This window comes from Chiloscyllium plagiosum, chromosome 11 (genome assembly GCF_004010195.1).
Source record: "Chiloscyllium plagiosum isolate BGI_BamShark_2017 chromosome 11, ASM401019v2, whole genome shotgun sequence".
Lineage (NCBI taxonomy): Eukaryota > Metazoa > Chordata > Chondrichthyes > Orectolobiformes > Hemiscylliidae > Chiloscyllium > Chiloscyllium plagiosum.
Window position 1 is genome coordinate 82188030 of NC_057720.1, and position 22775 is coordinate 82210804.

Sequence of the window (22775 nt, forward strand, 5' to 3'; positions counted from 1 at the left end):
CTTGAGTTACTTCATCAGACTCATCACTATCACATTCACAAAGGGAAAGGATGAAAAAAGTCTTTCTTCCTCCCTCTTGATCCAACATTGCCTTCCTGCACCTGGCAAATACAAGGACAAAAGTGGAACCGTGCAACTTGACTCCCTCTTGCACTAGAAAGTCCATTGTCTTTTTAACACCAAAGTCGAAACCCTCGCTTTACCAAGTGCCTCAAAACGGGACACATACCTGGTCACTGTATAGTTCCCAAATGTGTCTCAAACCAGCTATTCTTTAACTTTACAAGTAGCTTCAATATCATTTACTGCCAATGTATTCTTAACAACATAGAACAGTACAGGCCCTTCAAGCCCTCGATCTTGTACCGACCTTTTATCCTACTCTAAGATCAAACTAACCATACACCCTTCGTTTTACTATTATCCATGTAACTATCCAAGAATGACCTAAATGTCCCTAACGCATCTGATTCTACTACCACTGCTGGCAATGCATTCCACGCACCCACCATTCTCTGTGTAAATAACCTACCTCTAACATCTCCCTTAAATCTTCCTCCAGTCACCATACAATTATGCCCTATGACGATAGTCATTTCTGCCCGGGGTAAAAGTCTCTGGCTATCCACTCTACGCTTCTCTTCACCTTGCATAACTCTATCATGTCACCTCTCATCCTTCTTCGCTCTAATGGGAAAAGCCCTAGCTCTCTCAACCTTTCTTCATAAGACATGCCCTCCAGTCCAGGCAGCATCCTGGTAAACCTCCTCTGTTCCCTCTTGAAAGTTTCCACATCCTTCCTATAATGAGGCAACCAGAACTGAACACAAAATTCCAAGTGTGGTCTAACCAGGGTTTTATACATCAGCAGCAAATTCCACCTTCCAAAATGAATCACTTCACACTTTTCCAGGTTGAAATTGATCTGCCACTTCTCAACCTCGGTCTGCATCCTGTCAATGTTCTGTCGCAACCTACAACAGCCCTCCACACTATCCACAACTCCACCAACCTTCATGTCATCGGCAAACTTACTAACACACCCTTCCACTTCCTCAACCAAGTCGCTTATAAGAATCACAAACAGCACAAGTCCCAGGACGGAACCTTGCAGAACACCACTGGTCACCAAGCTCCAGGCTGAATACTTTCCATCTACTTCCACCCTCTGTCTGCTATGAGCCAGCCAATTCTGTACCCAGACAGCCAGGTTTCTCTGTATCCCTTGCCTCCTCACTTTTTGAATGAGCCTACCATGGGTAACTTTATCAAACCTCTTGCTAAAATCCACGTACACCACATCTACTGCTCTACCTTCATCAATGTGTTTTGTCACATCCTCAACGAATTTAATAAGGTTTGAGAGGCATCCTGCCCCTCACAATGCCATCCTGATTATCTCTAATCAAACTATGCTTTTCCAAATAATCATAAATCCTGTCTCTCAGAATCCTCTCCAATAATTTGCCCACCACCGACGTAAGACTGATCGGTCTATAATTCCCAGGGTTATCCCTATTCCCTTGCTTCAACAAGGGAATAACATTTGCCACCTCCAATCATCTGGTACTACTCCAGTGGACGAGGACGCAAAGACCATCACCAAAAGTGCAGCAATCTCTTCCCTCACTAACCTTGGATGCATCCCGTCTGGCCTATCTAGCTTGATCTTTTTAAAAATTTCCAGCACATCCTCCTTCTTAACATCAACCTGTTCGAGCAGATCGGCTTGTTTCACGCTGTCCTCACAAACAAAGTCCCTCTCACTAGTGAATACTGAAGTATTCATCAAGGATCTCCCCTACCTCCTCTGACTCTAGGCACAAGTTTCCTCCACCATCCCTGATCGGCCCCAACCTCACTCTGGCTATCCTCTTGTTCCTCATGTAAGTGTAGAACGCCTTGGGATTTTCCTTAATCCTGCCTGCCAAGGCTTTTTCATGCCCCTTCTAGCTCTCATCAGTCCATTCTTCAGTTCCTTCCTGGCTATCTTCTAACACTCTAGAACCCTTCCAATCCTTGCTTCCTCATCCTTAAGTAAGCTTCCTTCTTCCCCTTGACTAGATATTCTACATCTCTGGTCATTCAAGGTTCCTTCACCCGACCATCCCTTCCATGCCTCAGTAGACAAACCTACCCAGCACTCGCAGCAAGTGCTCCCTAAACAACCTCCACATTTCTAATGTGCATTTCCCTGAGAATATCTGTTCCCAAATTATGCTCCACAGTTCCTGCATAACAGCATTGTAATTCCCACTGTCCAATTAAATACTTTTCCATACCATCTGCTCCTACTCCTCTCCATGACTGTAGTAAAGGTCAGGAAGTAGTGATCACCATTACTGAAATGTTCTCCTACTGAGAGATCTGACGCCTGACCAGGTTTGTTGTCAAGCACCAAATCCAATATGGCCTCCCCTCTAGTCGGCCTACCTACATATTGAGTCAGGAATCCTTCCTAGACACACCTGATAAAATATGCTCCATCCAAACAACTTGTACTGAGGAGATTCTAATCAATATTCGGGAAGTTGAAGTCACACATGACAACAACCCTGGTACTTCTGCATCTTTCTAAAATCTACCCCCCAATCTACTCATCCATGTCTCTGTTGCTACTGGAGGGTCTATAGAAAACTCCCAATAAGATGTCTGCTCCTTTCCTGTTTCTGACTTCCACCCATACTGACTCAGTAGACAAACCCTCCTCGACAGCCTCCTTTTCTGCAGCTGTGATACTATCCCTGATTAGCAATGCCACTCCCCCAACTCTTTTACCTCCCTCCCTGTTCCTTTTGAAATATCTTTACCCTGGAACATCCGACAAATATTCCTGTCCCTCTGATATCCAAGTCTCCATAATGGCCACACATTGTAGTTGCAAGTATTGACCCATGGTCGAAGTTCATCCAACTTATTCCTGACAATTCTTGCGTTAAAATAGGCACACTTCAACCCACCACACTGATTGCAACTTTGCCTTATCAACTGCCCAGCCTTCCTCACAGACTCTCTGCACACTATATCTGCCTGTTCACCAGCTATCCTATCCTCTGCTCCGTAGCTCCGGTTCCCATACTCCTGCTGACCTTTTAGTTTAAACCCTCCTGAAGAGCTCTAGCAAACCTCCTCTCAGGATATTGGTGCCCTTCTACTTCAGGTGTAACCTGTTCTCCTCGTACTGGTCCAACTTTCCCCAGGAGGTATCCCAATGGTACACATATCTGAAGCCCTTCCTCCTACACCAGCTCAGCAGCTACATGTTCAGCTGCACTTGCGTAGTCTGTGAGGAGCTGATACACTTCTTGCAGATGAAGTCAGCAGAGACACTTACTTCCCACATCCTGTGAGAGGAGCAAGCAACTGCCATAGCTTCCATCCCCTCAGCTTTAAGTTGCCAGAAGAGATTTTAAAAAAACCTCACCGTACCAACCTCTACACAGAATTGTTTTTTGGTTAGAGGAAGAGGACGGGTGGGAGACACTACATAGGCAGTGTTTCGGGTTTAGTCGCTTCCCAAATACATTAGTCCATTTACCTCGCAGAGCCCATGTCCACTTCCGCCTTTGTTCCGCTGATTCATGAGCTGGAGTCTGGTACAATTGCGGCATTTAAGAGGCATTTGGATGGGTATATGAATAGGAAGGGTTTGGAGGGATATGGGCTGGGTGCTGGCAGGTGGGACTAGATTGGGTTGGGATATCTGGTCAGCATGGACGGGTTGGACCGAAGGGTCTGTTTCCGTGCTGTACATCTATTACTTTCCTGGCTGCTCCCTGGCTCATGCTCGCTTGACTCTGCTGGGTTATTTCAAAGTCCATTTACAGGAAATTGTAAACTTTTATGCATAATGCCAGGATATAGTCACATTTTAACACTGAAATTAACCAAAGATATTGAGATAGAGTGAAGGATAGGTTATGAAGAATGTGTTTTGGTGGGTTATTCAACCAGGAGTGGCATTGAAGCCAAGCCTGAACCTGAGCTTACTGTGACCACAGAAGCGCATTTCCCATTCAGGAATCACTGATTTACAATCACAAATAGGTATCATGGTTGATACACCCGCCTCTAGTTCAATGCTACTGAGGGCAACAGTTACCCTTTCCATCAACTGCTGCCTCAGCTGAGACCAGTTGAGTCAGCACAGATGAGGTATTTCATCCCCGGATGTTTTTGGCTGTATGATTCACTCTGGTTATTTTTATCTTGCTTCTGCTTTGTGGGGGCATAGTATAAAATTGTTTACCACAGATTAGTCTTTTGATCCACAAAATGTCTTTTGGGAAGGGTGGGGTGATACAAAATCCACAATACAAACAAAGGATACGTACTACTGACTCATTGCAACCCTACGTAACAGCCTGGGCACCATAATCTTGTTGGTTACACGGTGGAGCTCATAAAACAATAGCTTAGCAGAAGCTACACAGCCTAAATTTGCTAGCTACTCCCCGTCCTAGTGAATGGAGATCGGACAGGTTTCCTGCAGCAGAAGCAAAGCTGTGGTGTAAGTGTGAATAAGATCATGGTAATGATGCTCAGTTTAAAATTAGTGAACATTGTTCATCTTGGTAACCTTTTTTTCTTGACGTTCTTAAATTGCGTAAGCACCACAATCAGCAACTACTTGAATCCATTATCAGCAGTACTTAGTACTTGAAACAGATGGGGAAAATGAGACGTACAGCATATTGGAATCTGCTTGACATGCATAATTTCAGAACATTATCTCAACAGTATGCTTATTATTGCTTCCATTTTGTGCAATTTACGTCTGGGTTGAAATTTTGCTCATACAGTATTTAAAAAGAGAAGTCAATTCCCCAATAGGAGAGTGGATAAAAAGTCAGCTGGGTCTGAAATTGAGCTGCGCCAACCATGTTTCTCTTCTGTGTGTGTGGAAAATTGGCTGATCTTAACTTGACATGACAGTTGCTCTCTGTCCTCTAGAGTGATGGATGAAAAAACAAATTCTCACTCCAGAATCCAAACTCTTTGTGGAGAATATGAGTGCGCAGATGAGAAGAACAGGTTTGCATTCAACTATTGTGTTTCCCACAGTTCAAATCTCACAGTCAACGCTCCACATAAGGTACTGCAGCTGAGGGACCAGAAGTTGACCAGTGCCAGCAGGATTTACCCCTCAGGATAAGACAGCATCGTTATGGGGAAAAGAGAGAAAATTGGGTGGAAGAGGAGGAAGTAAGTAGGAAAGCATTTTCGTTATAACTAGTTCAATGTGAACACAAATGTATCATCCCCAAAACAAGGTTGTCTTGGGAGGTGAATCCTCTCTTGGCAGGTGAATCCTCTCTTGGCAATGCATCAATTTTCTTTTAATTATTTGTTCACTACTGTTTGCCTTTGAGAATTTGGTGATGAGTTGCCTTCTTGAATGCTGCAGTCCATCTGATGTGAGGATGTCTACAGCACTGTTCCAAAGATAGTTCCAGGATTGTGACTCAGTGATGAAATGAGAACATAGTTCCAAGTCAGCATGGTATGTAGTGAGGAGGGGAACTTATAGGTGGCGGTGTTCCTGTGCCTCCGCTGCCTTTGCCCTTCCAGAACGTTGGAGAATTTGGAAGTTGCTATGGAAGGAGCCTAGGTGCTTAGTTTCTGCAGTGCATCGTGTATCTGGTATACACTGCTGCAACTGTGCTTTCATGGTGCAGGAAGTAAATATTTAAGGTGGTGAAGGAACGTTGTGTGGCATTCAAATAGGCTACTGGTGGACAGAATGTAAAAGAACTTGTAGATGCTGGACATCCTACGGAGACTCAGAGTGATAAGAGTCCCACAGCACGGAGACTGGCCCTTTGGCCCAATCTGATCCATGCTGACTGACTGTCCATCCACACTAACTCCATTCACCTACACTTGGCCCATATCCTGCTAAACCTTTTCTCTCCATATATTTGTGTAAATGTCTTTTAAATGTTGTTAATGTACCCACCTCAAACACTTCCACTGGCACCTCATTCCATATGCGTATCACCCTCTGTGTAAAACATCTGCCATCAGGTTCCCTTTCATTCTTTCCCCTCTAACTTTAAAATGATGCCCTGTAGTCTTCGATTCCCCAACCCTGTGAAAAAGACTGAGTGCACCCTATCCATGCCTCTCATGATCTTAACTACTTCTATTAAGTACCCCCTCAGTCCCTAACGCTCTAAAGAAAAATGTCCCAGCTTGTCCAACCGCTCCCTATACCTCCGACCATTGTGTCTTGGAAATAATCTTGTAAATTTTTTTTGCACTCTTACCAGATTAATAACATCCTTCCTATAGCAAGGTGAGAAAAACTGAACACAATACTCCAAGTGCGGCCTCACCAATGTCCTGTACAACTACAACATAACTTCCCAACTTCGATACTCAATGCTCTGATTGATGAAGGTCAGCATGCCAAAAGCCTTCTTCACTGCCCTGAATACTTATGACTCAAATTTCAGAGAACCGTGAACCTGAACTCCAAGATTCCTCTGTTTGTTTACACTCCTTAAGGCCTGACCATTCACCATGAAACTCTGACCTTGATTTGACTTTCCAAAATGTAAGACCTCACACTTATCTGTATTAAACTCCATTTGCCATTTCTCAGCTCACTTCCCCAGCTGATTAAGGTCCTCCTGCAAGTTCTGATAACCCTTCTCACTGTCTATGATGCCACCAATTCTGGTGTCATCTGCAAATTTACTAATCACTCCTTGTACATTCTCATCGATAACAAACAATAAAGGGCCCAACACCGACCCATGAGGTACACTACCACTCTCAGGCCTCCAGTTCGAGAAGCATCCTTCCACTATTACCCTCTGCTTCCCTCCATCAAACCTACTGTGTATCCAATTTGCCAGCTCCCCCGTATTCCTTGCGACCTCACCTTCCAGAGCAGCCTACCTTATCAAAGGCCTTAATGAAATCCTTATAGACTACGTTTAACACTCTGCCCTCGTAAACCTTCCTGGTTACTTCATAAAAGGACTCTAACAAACTTAACAAGCATGATCTCCCATGCTAAAAGCCATGCTGACTATTCCTAATCAAACCCCGTCTTTCCAAATGCATTTATATCATATCTCTCAGAATCTTCTCAAGTAATTTACCTACCTACCTACCACGGATGTTAAGCTGACTGGTCTGTAGTTCCCAGGCTTTTCTTTGCAGCCCTTCTTGAACAATGGCACAACATTCACTACCCTACATTCCTCCAGGACCTCATCTGTGGCTAATGATGATACAAAATTATCAGCCAGGGCCCCCACAATTTCTTTTCTGGCCTCTTGTAGTATTCTTGGATATATCTGATCAGGACAAGGAGATTTATTAACCATCATACATTCTAATACATCCAACACCACCTCTGCTATGATATGGATTGCCCCCAAGATATGACCACTAACTTCCCCAAGTCTTCTTGTCTTTCTCCATGGTAAACACAGAGGAGAAATATTCATTGAGGATCTTGCCCATCTCCTGCAGTTCCACACATACATGTCCACTTTGGTCCTTACTAGTTCTCTCACTAGAACTCGCTTACTACTCTCTCACTAGTTATTATTTTTCCTTTAATATAAATGACTGCTTTGGATTCATCCTAATCTTCTCAGTCAAGGCTAATTTGTACCCCCTTTTTGCCCTCCTGGTTTTCTTCTTCAGTAGACTCCTGAATCCACCATATACCTCCAGGGTTTCCCTTGATCCCAGCTACCTGTACCTGAGCCAAGCCTCCTTTTTTCTGGTCAAAGCCTCAATATCTCGTCATCCATGGTTCCCTATTCCTGTCAAGCTTGGCCTCCACCCTCACAGGAACATATAGACGTTGAACTCTGGCTATCTAACTTTTAAAGGCCTCCTACTTGCCAGAGGTCCCTTTGCCTGCAAACAAACTACGCCAATCAACCCCTGCAATCTCCTGTCTAATTCGATCAAAATTTGTCTTGCCCCAATTTAGAAATTGAACCTGTGGACATGTTTTGTCCCTCTCCATAACTATTTTCAAATTAATAGAACTATGTTCACTGGTCCCAAAGTGATCCCCCACTGTCACCTCCTTCACCTGTCCTGCCCTTTTTCCGAAGAGTATGTCATGTTTTGTCCCTTCCCAAGTAGGATCCATTATATACTGCTTGAGGAAACCTTCCTGAATACCCTTAACAAATTCCACCCCATCTAAGCCCTGAATGCTCAGACAGCCCCAGTCTACGCTAGGAAAATTAAATTCCCATACAATGACAACCCTATTGTTCCTGCAAGTCTCCCCAATCTCCCGCATATTTGTTCCTCTAATAACCATTGACTATTTGAGGGCCTGCAGTACAACCCTAATAACATCACCATCTCCTTCTCATTTCTTAGCTCCACCCACAAAGCCTCACTGGTTGATTCTTCAGTTATTTCATCTTGCATTACTGCTGTGATATTTGCCTTAATCAAAAATGGAACTCCCCCTCCCGTCTTTCCACAACCTCTGTTCTGTCTGAAGCACCTGTACCCTGGCACGTTAAGCTGCTACTTCTGTCCCTCTCTTAACCATTTCTATAATGTCTATAATATCCCAGTCCACACACCTATCAATGCCGAGTTCACCAGCCTTACCTGTCAGTCCTCTTGCATTGAAATAGATGCAATTTAATCCTACAGGCATTCCTCGCTCCCCGTCATTTTCCAGCCTGACCTGTCTCTTCACTTTACTATTTTTGATTACTGTATCTCCTTCCAGCCTCGTACTTCCCTCCTTGCTGTTGACGATCCCACTCCCCCTGCCAATCCAGTTTAAACCCTCCCTTGTAGCACGAGCAAACCTGCCCACCAAGATATTGGTCCCCCTCCAGTTCCGGTGCAACTTATACCTCTTGAACAGATCACCTCTGCCCCAGAAAAGATTCCAATGATCTCAAAATCTGAATCCCTGCTCCCTGCATGAATTGTTTAGCCACACACTCATCTGCTTCCCCTCATTAGCATGTGGCACTGGAAGTAATCTGGAGATTACCACTGACGGAGTCCTGGTTTTTAACTTGTTGCCTAGCTCTCTATAATCACTCCGCAGGACCTCATCCCTATTTCTACTTATGTCATTTGTGAGAACCTACACAATGACTTCTGGCTGCTCACCCTCCCACTTGAGAACATTCTCAAAAGAGAATTCCCAAACTCCGACAGGCTCTTGTAGTCATGATATTTATAATGACTGATCCAGTTCAGTTTCTGGTTAATGATAATTAATAATAATCCCCAAGCTCTATGTTGTGGGTGGATTTCACAATGGTAATGCCATGAATGTCAAAGGGAGATTGCTGGATTCTCTCTTGCAGAAGATTGCCTGGTACCTGCGTGGTGCAAATGTTATTTGCAACACAAGAAACAAAAACATGCTGCATCTTCATTTCAAGCAGATTGGAAAAGTTAAACAGACACACACTTAATTCCTTTAGAATGTAGAAAACTAGTGTATACGTAGTCTTGACATTTACCTATGAGTAACAGAGCTGCAAGCAGTACAACAAAAATTCCGAAGTACATTCCCACTCTGAATATGGTCCACGCTGGGGCTGGCTGTAAAAAAAAAAGAATATGAAGTAGATAAGGTAGGGTAAAGTAGATAGAAACAATGCTTTAATTCTTACTGAAACAACTCCGTACATTCCTAAACAGCAATAATTCACATTGATGAACTCCTCGCATAAATCTTTACTTAAGTTTTAAAATATACAAGATACACTGTATCCAAATGATTTAATATCAATAATGGGATGATATTTTTTACTGGTTCTTTGTCAAGGTACAAACAACTGCAAGAAAAACATGTCTCTAAAATCTATGGAATTCTAAGTATTTTTTACCCGATACATAATCCCTGCACCAAACCTGTACGACATGTGATCATGCAGTTAGATTGTCAACACCTTTCACCTTTCAAGACTGGCTGCCGTTGGGTCCATATACGGTAGTGTTACAATGCCAGCCTGTATTGAATTTACCCTTAAAAGAACTTGAATTGAGCATGAATTGGCATTGGAGTGATAAATATCAGTTGATAAACATAAAATTGAGAATTCTGTGAATTCCACCTGGATCTTTTACTTCTTGGACCGAGGTTTAAGAGTGGCTAACATCTCCTGGTCAAGGATTCAAAATGAATGGAGCTTGGATAGTGTCAACCCAGTTAGAAATGAGTGAAGATCCATAATTCAAAAATTGTCCTTAACTGATAATCCCAACAGAGCTAGACTGATACTGGAAATGGACTACATCCTATTAACTTTTATAGGGTTATGCTCGGAAATGTGTGGTTAGAGGTGCATTGTTGGACAGAAGTAGAGCATGCTTCACTTTGCATCTCAACATGCTATACCTGACCGAGGAGTGTTCAATGATGACAATATATACTCTAAATTGAAACAGTACTGTTTACCAGCTACAGATATCAAAATTTACATTTCTATAGCACCTTTCATTTCAAGACACGCTAAAGCACATCATAGAACATCAAAAATTCTGAACTACAGAAACTGTTAAATAGGCAAACCAGCTAATTTGCAAACAGCAAATGCAAACATTTCACAAATAGCAAAGAGACAGATAGCAGTTAATCTACTTTGGTACTGCTGTTTGGGGGGGGTAAATGTTGTCTCTATATGAGGAAAAACTTCATTTCTCTTTTAGTCTGCAAAACTGAGCTAATTAAAAAAAAATCATTGTTTTAATCCTAACTCATCGCAAGACCTGTCAAAAATCATCCATAGTGCCTGAACTACATTTGGTCCTGGTTTGGCAATGCTTCAGATTTAGAACTTGCAACCTAATGTTTAAAGTCCTCCATTCTTTTCTCTGTAACCTACTCCAACCTTCCATTAAGATGTTATTCCTCCAATTTTTACCTATTGTGTAGCTCCAATTTCTATCCTTTACTGGATTTTTATAATGAATGTCTGTACCTAAGTATCTCCTGTAAGATGCTCCTTAAAACTTACCTCTTTGAGCAAGCCTTTGGTAACCTAATCTTATGTGGCTCAAAATCAAATTTTACCTACACGCACTCCTCATTATCCATTGATTGGCTACCCTCAGATCTGCATACTTGCGAGATCAGCCCTAGATCATGTTTTTCTCCCCTATTAACTTGTTCATGTAATTCTTCCTGATAGATAGGAGTTTTACCTTGCAGCAGTGTCTGCATTTTTTATCTGCTGGAGGTCCATGCCCCTATTCTCTGCAGATAATGAGAATTTGTTGTATTAATCTTCCTGCAAAGAACCTTGTAACATTTTACTACATGAAATGAACTTTAGAAATGTAAAAATTTTGCAATCAAACAGCGTGATGGGGCTATATTTGCCTCTTGAGGGGGCTGTCAAGGCCTCAGTTTCATGCCCTCTCTGAAAGACAGCACCTATGACAATAACACTCTTTCTCTGTACTGCTTTGCAGTTCAGTCTCCAAAAACAATGAGAGAAATGAAAGCTACTGCACTGCAAGCTTAATGTAACCTGAGCAGCTCCAAGGGGTGGGACTCGTAACCTCTTCATGGCTTTCTGCCTGTCACCTCCTTCCAATTCTGCGGTAACAAGAGCCTACCAAGCAAAACAGATCAGAATTAATCTTACTAGAATATATGAAATAAAAAAGTGAGTAATTGGTCATTAAATCTTAAGTAACTAAGTCCACAACTGGTACTTATTATTTTTCTGCTTTGCAATGGTCAGATTTATTACAAATTCCTAGAGGCCAACAGCAGATGTTTTATCAGTGAGCAGCATGCTGAGCTGTGAGTAGACATTAAGAGTTGCTCAAGTGAAGTAGGACTCAAGTCAGATATTGACATGGGCCAGTTCTGAGGAAGGGTCATTTGACCTGAAACGTTAACTCTGATTTCTCTCCATGTGCTGCTAGATCTGCTGAGCTTTTCCAGCAATTTCAATTCTTGTTTCTGATTTACAGGAACCGCAGTTCTTTTGGCTTTTATTGACATGACAGGTTTGGCAAACTCCCCGAGTGTTGTCTTGCTGTGCAACCGTATGCAGTAGGCTGGAAGATTTATCACAACTGCGCTCACCCTGTCTCCATTTGAGACTGCGCTCATTAATCTGCTTTGATTCAGCAAATCATTCCATCTGTTTAATTCAGATTTGAACCTGTAACTTATGGGTTGCTGGTCTAACACTACAAAACACTACTACATTAATTCAATGTGAAGTTATACTGCTTATGAACTCATGAAATTAGATAAAATAGTAACATATCTGAAGTGATGTTGGCTAGATATACTGAAACATAATTAAGTTAAATAAATTTACATCGAGAATTACTCTCCTTGGATTACAAGGATTACTCTCCTTGAAGCAGAGAAGATTTGATAGATGTTGAAAATTATGAATAATCCTGGTGATTGACTAGCAACCAGCAGGAAAGTATGTTATCTAACTGGCAAAGATTGAGAAGAGAGAGGTGGAGGTTTTATATATGCAAAATACGATATTTTGGAATGCATTGCTTGAATGGGTGGTGGAAGCAGATTCACAATTAATTTTAATAAAAGAGTAAGATGGATATTTTAAAGCAATTAACTGAGAAACTGGATTAGTTAGACCATTACTTTAAAGTGCTGACCCATCCAGAAAGGGCTGAATGATCTTTATCAGTGTTATATGCTTCTTTAAATAAATTAAGAATACTTAGCAAGGATTCTGTGATTATGTGCTGTGGTGTGGGATGAAGGTGCTCATACAGCTTTGTAATTTCCCCGCACATGTCCTTCTCTATATTTTTCCCTCTGGTCAGAGGTCTATAGAACATAACCAGTACTGTAATTATATGTTTTGCTTCTTAACAATGCAAATACATGGTTACAGGTTCACGTGTAGAGCACTGAAATGGAGTCAGTTGTTTCAGCAGAGATTGGAAAATATTTCAGGCTATAGAAAATTAACTTGGTCAAGAAAGAGAGAGTCCCTAGCATTATTCAAGCTGTGGACAGAGCACTTTAGAGAGGATCGTTGAACCTTAGTTCTATCTCACTGTGTAGGACAATCTTTGCCTCTTACCTCTGTCTCACTGATGAGCTGGGTGATTTTCTTGCAGGTATAGAATGGAGCCACCTCTACATGTGCCACTCTCCAGTCAGCACCACGGCTTGTCTCCAGCATCTTATCATGCTTTTTCAGAATCTTTCGAAAACCGGTGAAATTCAGATTCTATACGAAAGTAAAGCAGCAGGCTATTTAAAAGAGCGCTTATTGGTTTTTAGCATAATTATTAAATAGCTACTGCTCATCTGTTGCATTCCAGACACACAGCAATCTGATTGACTCTGAACTGTGCTCTGAAACCATAAGCAAGCCACTGAGTTGTACAAAACTGTAACAAAGAAGTATAAACATCAACCTCAGCATTTGGAGACAACAAAAAGCATACCCGGCCAAGATGTGCTCACTGAAACATCTATGGAATTACACTAACTTTAGGAAAACCGACCCAAAGTGTATCCATTGACTCAAGTGCCTTTATTATCAATACTAAGCAGCTTCTATTTCATCAGACCACATGAAATCTCATGGTATCAGGTCAAACATGGACAAGAAAACCTCCTGATTATCATCTCTTTTGGCTGGTGAATCAGTACTCAAACGTGTTGAACACCATTTGGTAGAAGCAGCATGGCTCAGAATATTTTCTGGGTGAGAGATTTTAATGTTCACCAGCAAGAGTGGCTCAATCACATTATTATTGACTGAAACTCGAGTTCTGAATAATATGGTTACATACTTGACCTACAGTAAATGATTAAAGAAAACAGTCAACTAAGATACCACTCTCCGGGAAGTTCCAAGCAGACCTCATCCTCATCAATCTCTCTGTCACAGCTTCATCTATTTGGATCATCAGACAGATCTTGTAGAAGCAAAGCTCTTCACACTCAGAACACCTTGCATAGTACTGAGCATCGTTTCTACTTAGCTAAGGCTTTTGACAAGGCCTTGCATAGGAGACTGATTAAGCTGGTAACAGGCCATGGGATCCAGAGCAATTTGGTAAATTAAACCCAAAATTGGTTTAGTCAAAGGAAGCAAATGATTAAAGGTTAGTTTTGTAACTGGAATCCTGTGTCCAGTGGCGTAACAGAGCTCAGTGCTGTATAGTCTGTTCTGCTATAATGTGGTAGCTGCATTCTCATGTGACCTTGTGTTATAGAAAATCACGCAATAGAAATAACAGGGCCTGTTGGGAAAAACAGGGCTGAGTGAACCACCAAAAATATCAGTAAAAACCGAAACAAAAATAGCAATTAGCCGAATGCAAACAATAGCACAGTCTAAGTAAAAGTTAAAATCGTATATCTTAATGAAATAATACAATAAATGTATTTAAGGGGTTTCTGAGTTTGCTGAGTTACGCTACTGTATTAAGACGAGGGCTGAGGGTCATCATTATTTTCTGGTGCAGTTCTGTGTGCAGAGTTATGAAGAAAGAGAATACTTAGTCCTGAAGTGGATGGCTGTATTTCATTGTCCTCAGACTGTTTCTTGGGGGTTGGCTTAAAAAAGGTTTCTAGTTTTTGCTGCTTTGCCATCTTTCTTCTATGATGAAGAAACTGTTCATAGAGTGCCAGATAAGACTTTATGCCACAAACTGCCTACCTGCTGCATTCTGCATTGTAGCCATTGTCTTCTAAGATTTGCAATTGTATCTCAACTTCTCTCAGGATAGAAGACAAAAGAGAAGTGGAAAGTTCTCATGGACCTCACTGTCTGCATCCTGAGCTTCAACTTCCCCCAGAGCAACAAGTTGCTGCAGATAAGTCCACTTCTTCAAATTCAACTTACTTTGCAAGAATGACACAATCTGCTTTGATTGCTGGAAGCTCCTCCGAGGTTCAATGACTTCAAAATCATGAAGGAAATCTGGGAGTAGCTTCCGCCAAACTGCATACAAGCAGTCCTTACTCACATCACTCCAAGCCTCCACAATGATTCAATAGCATTTTTAATGTTAAAGCTCTTTCAAAATTGAAGAACACAGTCCTCTTTATCCCCCTGAGTAGCTGCAAAGTGCTTCTCGAATGTGCAACTTAAATAATAAGCTTTAAAAGCTGCTATTGTCCCCTGGTCCCATGGGTTGAATGAGAGCGGTTGCATTCAGAGGTAGAAGTAGCACTTTGATGTTTTCAGAAAGCTCACCAATTTTGGGAGCATGGCTTAGTGCATTGTGCGGAATGAGGAGAACCTTGAAATCCAAATTTTTTCTCCTGTAATAATTTCTAAAATCATCCTCGAAACATCAACAATAAGGGCAGAAAAAAAATTGCACCGTCATCCAATGTCTTTTGCTTGACTTAAGGTAACAAGGGATGCAATTGCGTATTAGCCAACAGGAGTTTGCGTCTTTAAAATATCATTCCCCAATTCACCAATCGTGTTACAGCCAAATTGCATTCATGAAACGCGCGTTATAGAAGAATGACCTATATCCCTTGCTATTTCTAATATACATTAATAATTTAAGAGATGTAATCAATATGTTTCCAGATTACATGAAAAATTAGTCATGTGCTAAATAGCAAGGAGAGGCACACAATGTACATGGGCTGGTCAGATTGGCAAAACACTGGAAAATACAATTTAATCCTGAAAAATGTGAGGTGTTGCATTTTAGGAGCACTAACAAAGGAAGAGAGTACATGATGAATGACAGGACCTCAGAAAGTACAAAAGATCAGAGAGACTTTGGTGTGCATTCCCAAAGATCTTCAAAGGCAACAGGGCAAGTAAATAAAGTGGCTCAAAAGGAACATGGGATGCTTTCCTCTACTCGCTGAGGCATTGAAATCACCACAGGGAGGTTATGGCCGAGAGGGACCTGATAGAAGTATACAAAATTATGAGGTCTACAAACATATGAGGGTGTAGACTTGACTGACAGAGAGAAACATATCCTCTTAATAAAGAGGTCAACAACCAGGAGCCATAGACTTAGTATAAGAGGAAAGTGGAGCCTATCTCTAGCTTGCTGCTGGAAAGGGTGGTAGGGGTGGGAACCCTCAAAACATTTAAGTATTATTTAGATAAGTTGAAGTGCCATAGGCTATAAGGCACATATAATGGGATTGCAGTGGACAGGTGCTTGATGACTAGCATAGGCACAATAAGCCAAAGAGCATCCTTCCACACTGTAAAACGTTTTGAACTCTATTTCTAAAATTCCAGTTGAGACAGATTCAAAACAGATTACATAGCTCAAAACTGGGCTGGACATCTACAAAGATCTTGAGCCATCATCATCAGCATATTTGCATTCCCCCACAATGTGTCATTGTCATACAGCTACCAAATCAGAGGAACAACACTGGAGGAGTGTGAAACATCATACAGGTTGACCTGCTATAACATGCATTTCGTCAACACAAATTCGCTATAACGTGATTGATGAATTGGGGACACTGTCCCTAAAGTGCTAACTTTTAAATGTGTGTTGGCTGTAACACAATTACACCTCCAACATTTTAAGCGCTGTTTCTAAAGTGTGGTTTTTCTAAAACGTGGGGTTGCATAAAAATGCAAACTTCATGTTATACAAGAACTACCTGCATTAGGTACAACATCTAGCATACCTGAAAACGAGATGCCAACCTCATTCAATTATACAGATTAATTCTGTGCTAAGCACAAAATCAGGATGTTATCATTAGAGTTAAGTAATCTCATTATCAACTGACCTGCAGCCTGTCACGCCCACTCACGAATGGGTAGGAACCATGAAACAACCAGTGGAAAGGTGGCTACAAGGGCAATACCACGCCTGATTATGGAAGCGCTTAGAATGTGAATGGAAGGCAAAGTCCAAGTGGGCATGAACATTTTCCAGCAGACATGGATGATCAATGTTCCCCGAGTTCTCTCGCATCACAGATGCCACTATTTAGATTCGCTCTAGGTAGTAAGAAATTGCTGAGTACAACGGATACACTAAAGGTTAGTCAAAGGAAAACAGTTGTGGTTGTTGAAGGACAATCACCTCAGTCCAGGGCATTGTTGCAGGGATATCTCTTGGTTAGCATGCTAGTCTCAAAGCCCTAAGCTAATTGATTAATGAGGTGGAGATAACAGCACAACGCTTACTTCAATTTTGAACTCAACTAATGACACAATCCATTCTTACATGAAATAAGACTGACAAAAATAATAAAAGGGGCTGATAAACAACACTAATACCACATAGAGATGGTAATTGCCTGGCCCCTAAGGAGAATGAGCCCAACCGAGTGGACAAGTTAGACCAAAAGATCTGTTTCTGTGCTGTACATCTCAATGACTCTATATGGACTACAATGGATCACTACCATATTCTTGAGGGCTGTTACAGATAGCCAATCAATGATGCTAATAACATCCACAATCTGTGAATGAAAGTATAAGTGACTGCTGAAGGCAGTTACCTATGAACATAACAGCAGGTTTCCTTTCAGGAGAAACTTAACTTTGCAACCGCAGCTGAGACCCGAACTGCAGCTGAGACCCTGGAGTGATTAAATACAGTTAACATGTTAAAATGCCATATCTATACCCACTGGAGAGCATAAATAAATAGTGACTACCAAATAACCATGACATTCAATAGTACTACCATCACCAAATCTTCAACTAACATATATTACAGGGTCAACATTACCAAAAGTAGAAACGAACCTGTCACAAAACCACACCAGCCACTTGAGCAGCGGGGTCAGAGGTTTGGCATTCTCGACTGGGTGATTCAACACGACTCCCCAAAGTTCTTCCAACTGCAAAGCACAAGTCGGGCTTTAAAGAATACTCACCACTTGTTGAATGCAGCTTCAGCAACACTCAGCAAGTTCAAAACTATCCAGGATAAAGCTGCCGATCTACTCAGCCCCCAAATTGAAACATTCACTCCCTCTACTAGCAGTTTCTGCAACAGCAGATCACTAAGCCTTAATCACCTAGAAGATCAAAAGCAATAAACTCATGGGAAAATCAGCACCATCAAGCTCCCCTCATAATCCTGACAAAATATGTTGCTATCTTTCATTATTACTTGGCAAAAATCCTGTAACTCCCTATGTAAGAGCACTGCACAAGTATCTAACTTGATTGAGTTTTTTGAAAAAGTAACAAAGAGGAGTGATGAGGGTAAAGGGGTGGATTTGATCTATATGGACTTCAGGAAGGTGTTCAACAAGGTTCCCCATGGGAGTCTGGTTAGCAACGTTAGATTTCATGTAATAAAGGGTTACCTAGCCATTTGGATACAGAACTGGCTCAAAGGTAGAAGATAGAGGGTGGTGGTGGAGGGTTGCTTTTCAGACTGGAGGCTTGTGACCAGTGGAGTGACACAAGGATTGGGGTTGGGTCCACTACTTTTCATCATTTATATAAATATTTGGATAGGAACATAGGAGGTATAGTTAGTAGTTTGCAGATGGCACCAAATTTGGAAGTGGACTGGACAGTGAAGAAGGTTACCTCAGATTACAACAGGATCTTGTTCAGATGGGCCAATGAGCTGAGAAACGGCAGATAGAGTTTAATTTGGATAAATGCGAGGTGCTACATTTTGGGTATGCAAATCTGAACAGGACTTACACACTTAATGGTAATATCCTAGGGAGTGTTGCTGAACAAAGAGACCTTGGAGTGCAGGTTCATAGCTCCTTGAAAGTAGAATTGCAGGTAGATAGGAGAGTGAAGGCGGCATTTGGTATGCTTTCCTTTATTGATCAGAGTATTGAGTACAGGAGTTGAGAGGTCATGTTGTGGCTGTACACGATGGTGGTTAGGAATATTGTATGCAATTCTGGTCTCCTTCCTATCGGAAGGATTTTGTGAAACTTGAAAGGATTCAGAAAAGATTTACACGGATATTGTCAGGGTTGGAGGATTTTAGCTGTAGGGAGAGGCTGATTAGGCTGGGGCTGTTTTCCCTGGAGCGTCAAAGACTGAGAGGTGACCTCATAGAGGTTTATAAAATCATGAGGGGCATGGATAGGATAAATAGACAATGTCTTTTCCCTGGGGTCGGGGAGTCCAGAACTAGAGGACATAGGTTTAGGGTGAGAGGGGAAAGATGTAAAAGGGACCTAAGGGGAAACTTTTTCACATAGAGGGTAGAGTGAGTGAGTGAGTGAGTGAGTGAGTGAGTGAGTGAGTGAGTGAGTGAGTGAGTGAGTGAGTGAGTGAGTGAGTGAGTGAGTGAGTGAGTGAGTGAGTGAGTGAGTGAGTGAGTGAGTGAGTGAGTGAGAGAAAGAGAGAGACAGGGAGAGAGTGAATGAGTGAGACAGGGAGAGAGTGAATGAGTGAGACAGGGAGAGAGTGAATGAGTGAGACAGGGAGAGAGTGAATGAGTGAGACAGGGAGAGAGTGAATGAGTGAGACAGGGAGAGAGTGAATGAGTGAGACAGGGAGAGAGTGAATGAGTGAGACAGGGAGAGAGTGAATGAGTGAGACAGGGAGAGAGTGAATGAGTGAGACAGGGAGAGAGTGAATGAGTGAGACAGGGAGAGAGTGAATGAGTGAGACAGGGAGAGAGTGAATGAGTGAGACAGGGAGAGAGTGAATGAGTGAGACAGGGAGAGAGTGAATGAGTGAGACAGGGAGAGAGTGAATGAGTGAGACAGGGAGAGAGTGAATGAGTGAGACAGGGAGAGAGTGAATGAGTGAGACAGGGAGAGAGTGAATGAGTGAGACAGGGAGAGAGTGAATGAGTGAGACAGGGAGAGAGTGAATGAGTGAGACAGGGAGAGAGTGAATGAGTGAGACAGGGAGAGAGTGAATGAGTGAGACAGGGAGAGAGTGAATGAGTGAGACAGGGAGAGAGTGAATGAGTGAGACAGGGAGAGAGTGAATGAGTGAGACAGGGAGAGAGTGAATGAGTGAGACAGGGAGAGAGTGAATGAGTGAGACAGGGAGAGAGTGAATGAGTGAGACAGGGAGAGAGTGAATGAGTGAGACAGGGAGAGAGTGAATGAGTGAGACAGGGAGAGAGTGAATGAGTGAGACAGGGAGAGAGTGAATGAGTGAGACAGGGAGAGAGTGAATGAGTGAGACAGGGAGAGAGTGAATGAGTGAGACAGGGAGAGAGTGAATGAGTGAGACAGGGAGAGAGTGAATGAGTGAGACAGGGAGAGAGTGAATGAGTGAGACAGGGAGAGAGTGAATGAGTGAGACAGGGAGAGAGTGAATGAGTGAGACAGGGAGAGAGTGAATGAGTGAGACAGGGAGAGAGTGAATGAGTGAGACAGGGAGAGAGTGAATGAGTGAGACAGGGAGAGAGTGAATGAGTGAGACAGGGAGAGAGTGAATGAGTGAGACAGGGAGAGAGTGAATGAGTGAGACAGGGAGAGAGTGAATGAGTGAGACAGGGAGAGAGTGAATGAGTGAGACAGGGAGAGAGTGAATGAGTGAGACAGGGAGAGAGTGAATGAGTGAGACAGGGAGAGAGTGAATGAGTGAGACAGGGAGAGAGTGAATGAGTGAGACAGGGAGAGAGTGAATGAGTGAGACAGGGAGAGAGTGAATGAGTGAGACAGGGAGAGAGTGAATGAGTGAGACAGGGAGAGAGTGAATGAGTGAGACAGGGAGAGAGTGAATGAGTGAGACAGGGAGAGAGTGAATGAGTGAGACAGGGAGAGAGTGAATGAGTGAGACAGGGAGAGAGTGAATGAGTGAGACAGGGAGAGAGTGAATGAGTGAGACAGGGAGAGAGTGAATGAGTGAGACAGGGAGAGAGTGAATGAGTGAGACAGGGAGAGAGTGAATGAGTGAGACAGGGAGAGAGTGAATGAGTGAGACAGGGAGAGAGTGAATGAGTGAGACAGGGAGAGAGTGAATGAGTGAGACAGGGAGAGAGTGAATGAGTGAGACAGGGAGAGGAATGAGGAAGAGTTACATTGTTCAAAGTTTGGGTTTTTTGGGAGATGTTAAACTGAGGCAGAATGTAAAAAGATCCTTTTTGACATTCTGTCATAGAAAAATATAAGAGTTATCCACTAGGGCTTGGTCAAGATATTTCCCTCAGTCAACTTCAGCAAAACAAATTTGTCTAGTTATCACTTTTTTTTGTTGGAGCTTGCTGTCTGCAAATTGGCTGCTGTGTTTCTTGCATTACAATAGTGATCGCGCTCAAATTATTTATTGTACTTTGAAATATCTGGGAGTAGGTACAAAAAGCATTCTGTAAATGCTGTGTTTCTATCAACTAGCAGCATTAAAATAAATTATATAGTCATTAGTCAGAATGGCATTTGTGAGACCTTGCATTGAGCAGAATAAAACTGTCATTTCTCCGTACAAAGATATTAAGCTTCAAAAGCACTGCCATAGCTATGAAGCATTTTGGTAAACCTCAAGAACATGCAAAGTCCTAAATAAATACAATTTCTTTCTATCAAATTAAAATACAGGTGCACAATCCTTTATCCGAAATGCTCGGGACCAGCTGGTTTTCGGAATTCAGAATTTTTCGAATTTCAGAATAAGTGACAGTTTGGTGAAATTTTTAAAAATCTTACCGGAGGAGCATACTCGCTGAGTAAAACATGCCTTGAAACAGAATCAAGGCCTGTCGGTGCTGGGCCACTCCCTCAACGTCGGATCTGAGTGACATGCATCGAGTGGATGTCGACTTGGGTTAACTGTTTTATACACCAAATAACCTTATTAATGAGAAAAAAAATTCACAAAAAAACCTTCAGACTTTGGAGCTTTTCGGATTTTGGGATTTCAGATAAAGGATTGTCTCCCTGTACTTGATTATTCGAAGAATAGTCTATAGTATAGGAGAATTCCTCACAATGTACCGCACAGTGGCTCAGTGGTTAGCACTGCTGCCTCACAGCGCCAGAGTACCAGGTTCAATTCCAGCCTCGGGTGCCTGTCTGTGTGGAGTTTGCACATTCTCCCCGTGTCTGCGTGGGATTCCTCCGGGTGCTCCAGTTTCCCTCCACAGTCCAAAAATGTGCAGATCAGGTGAATTGACCATGCTAAATTGCCCCATAGTGTTAGGTCAATTAGTCAGAGGGAAAATGGGTCGAGGTGAGTTACTCTTCGGAAGGTCGGTGTGGACTGGTTGAGCCAAAGGGCCTGTTTCCACACTGAAGGGAATCTAATCTAATCTAATTAGTGTTGCATAGCTCTTTGATAATTTGGATGTTCATTTACATTTTTGGAGAGCTTTTCATTTCTGGCAAGCCTTGCAATAGTAAGAGAGTTGTCTAATCAATGCAATCTACAAGGAAAAGGCAATTAAATATTCAGCATAAAACCACCTAGTTGTTAGGTTTCCAATCCTTTTGTACTTGGTAATACCTTTCAGCACAGCAGATGGCAGTATTTAGACTTTATTTTTAGCTTTAAATTACAAAGCAATACAAGTTAGCCAGAAAATTGCTATATGACTTGAAATACTGTATGCTAAACAATCCTGTGCAAATGCATACCTTATTCATTAAAGGAAAAGAAACATTTTGGCAATAACATTTTATTCCAATACCATTGAAAAGGCTTTTCTTTTTGAGCTAAAATTAGTTTGTGTTCAGTAATCCTTTATCATTTAGTGAGTATCAGTTGGGTTTTGGCTCTGCATATTTCATGGTGTCACCAGACGACAATTCTAGGTTGATTAACTTAGATTCCCTACAGTGTGGAAACAGGCCCTTTGGCCCAACAAGTCCATGCCGACTCTCTGAAGAGTAACCCACCCAGACCCATTTCCCTCTGACTAATGCACCTAACACTATGGGCAATTTTGGCATA

General features: G+C 42.1%; 1 protein-coding gene across 1 annotated transcript in view; it reads right to left on the reverse strand.

Moving 5' to 3' along the window:
- The window catches only part of LOC122554626 (xenotropic and polytropic retrovirus receptor 1 homolog), a 301561-nt gene that overhangs the window by 72465 nt on the left and 206321 nt on the right, over window positions 1–22775 (reverse strand). The window contains exons 5-7 of the mRNA XM_043699948.1: window positions 13053–13202; window positions 11499–11582; window positions 9483–9564 (exon numbers count right to left, since the gene is read on the reverse strand). Coding sequence (XP_043555883.1) covers window positions 9483–9564; window positions 11499–11582; window positions 13053–13202 — 316 coding nt within the window. The remainder of the gene's footprint in view (window positions 1–9482; window positions 9565–11498; window positions 11583–13052; window positions 13203–22775) is intronic.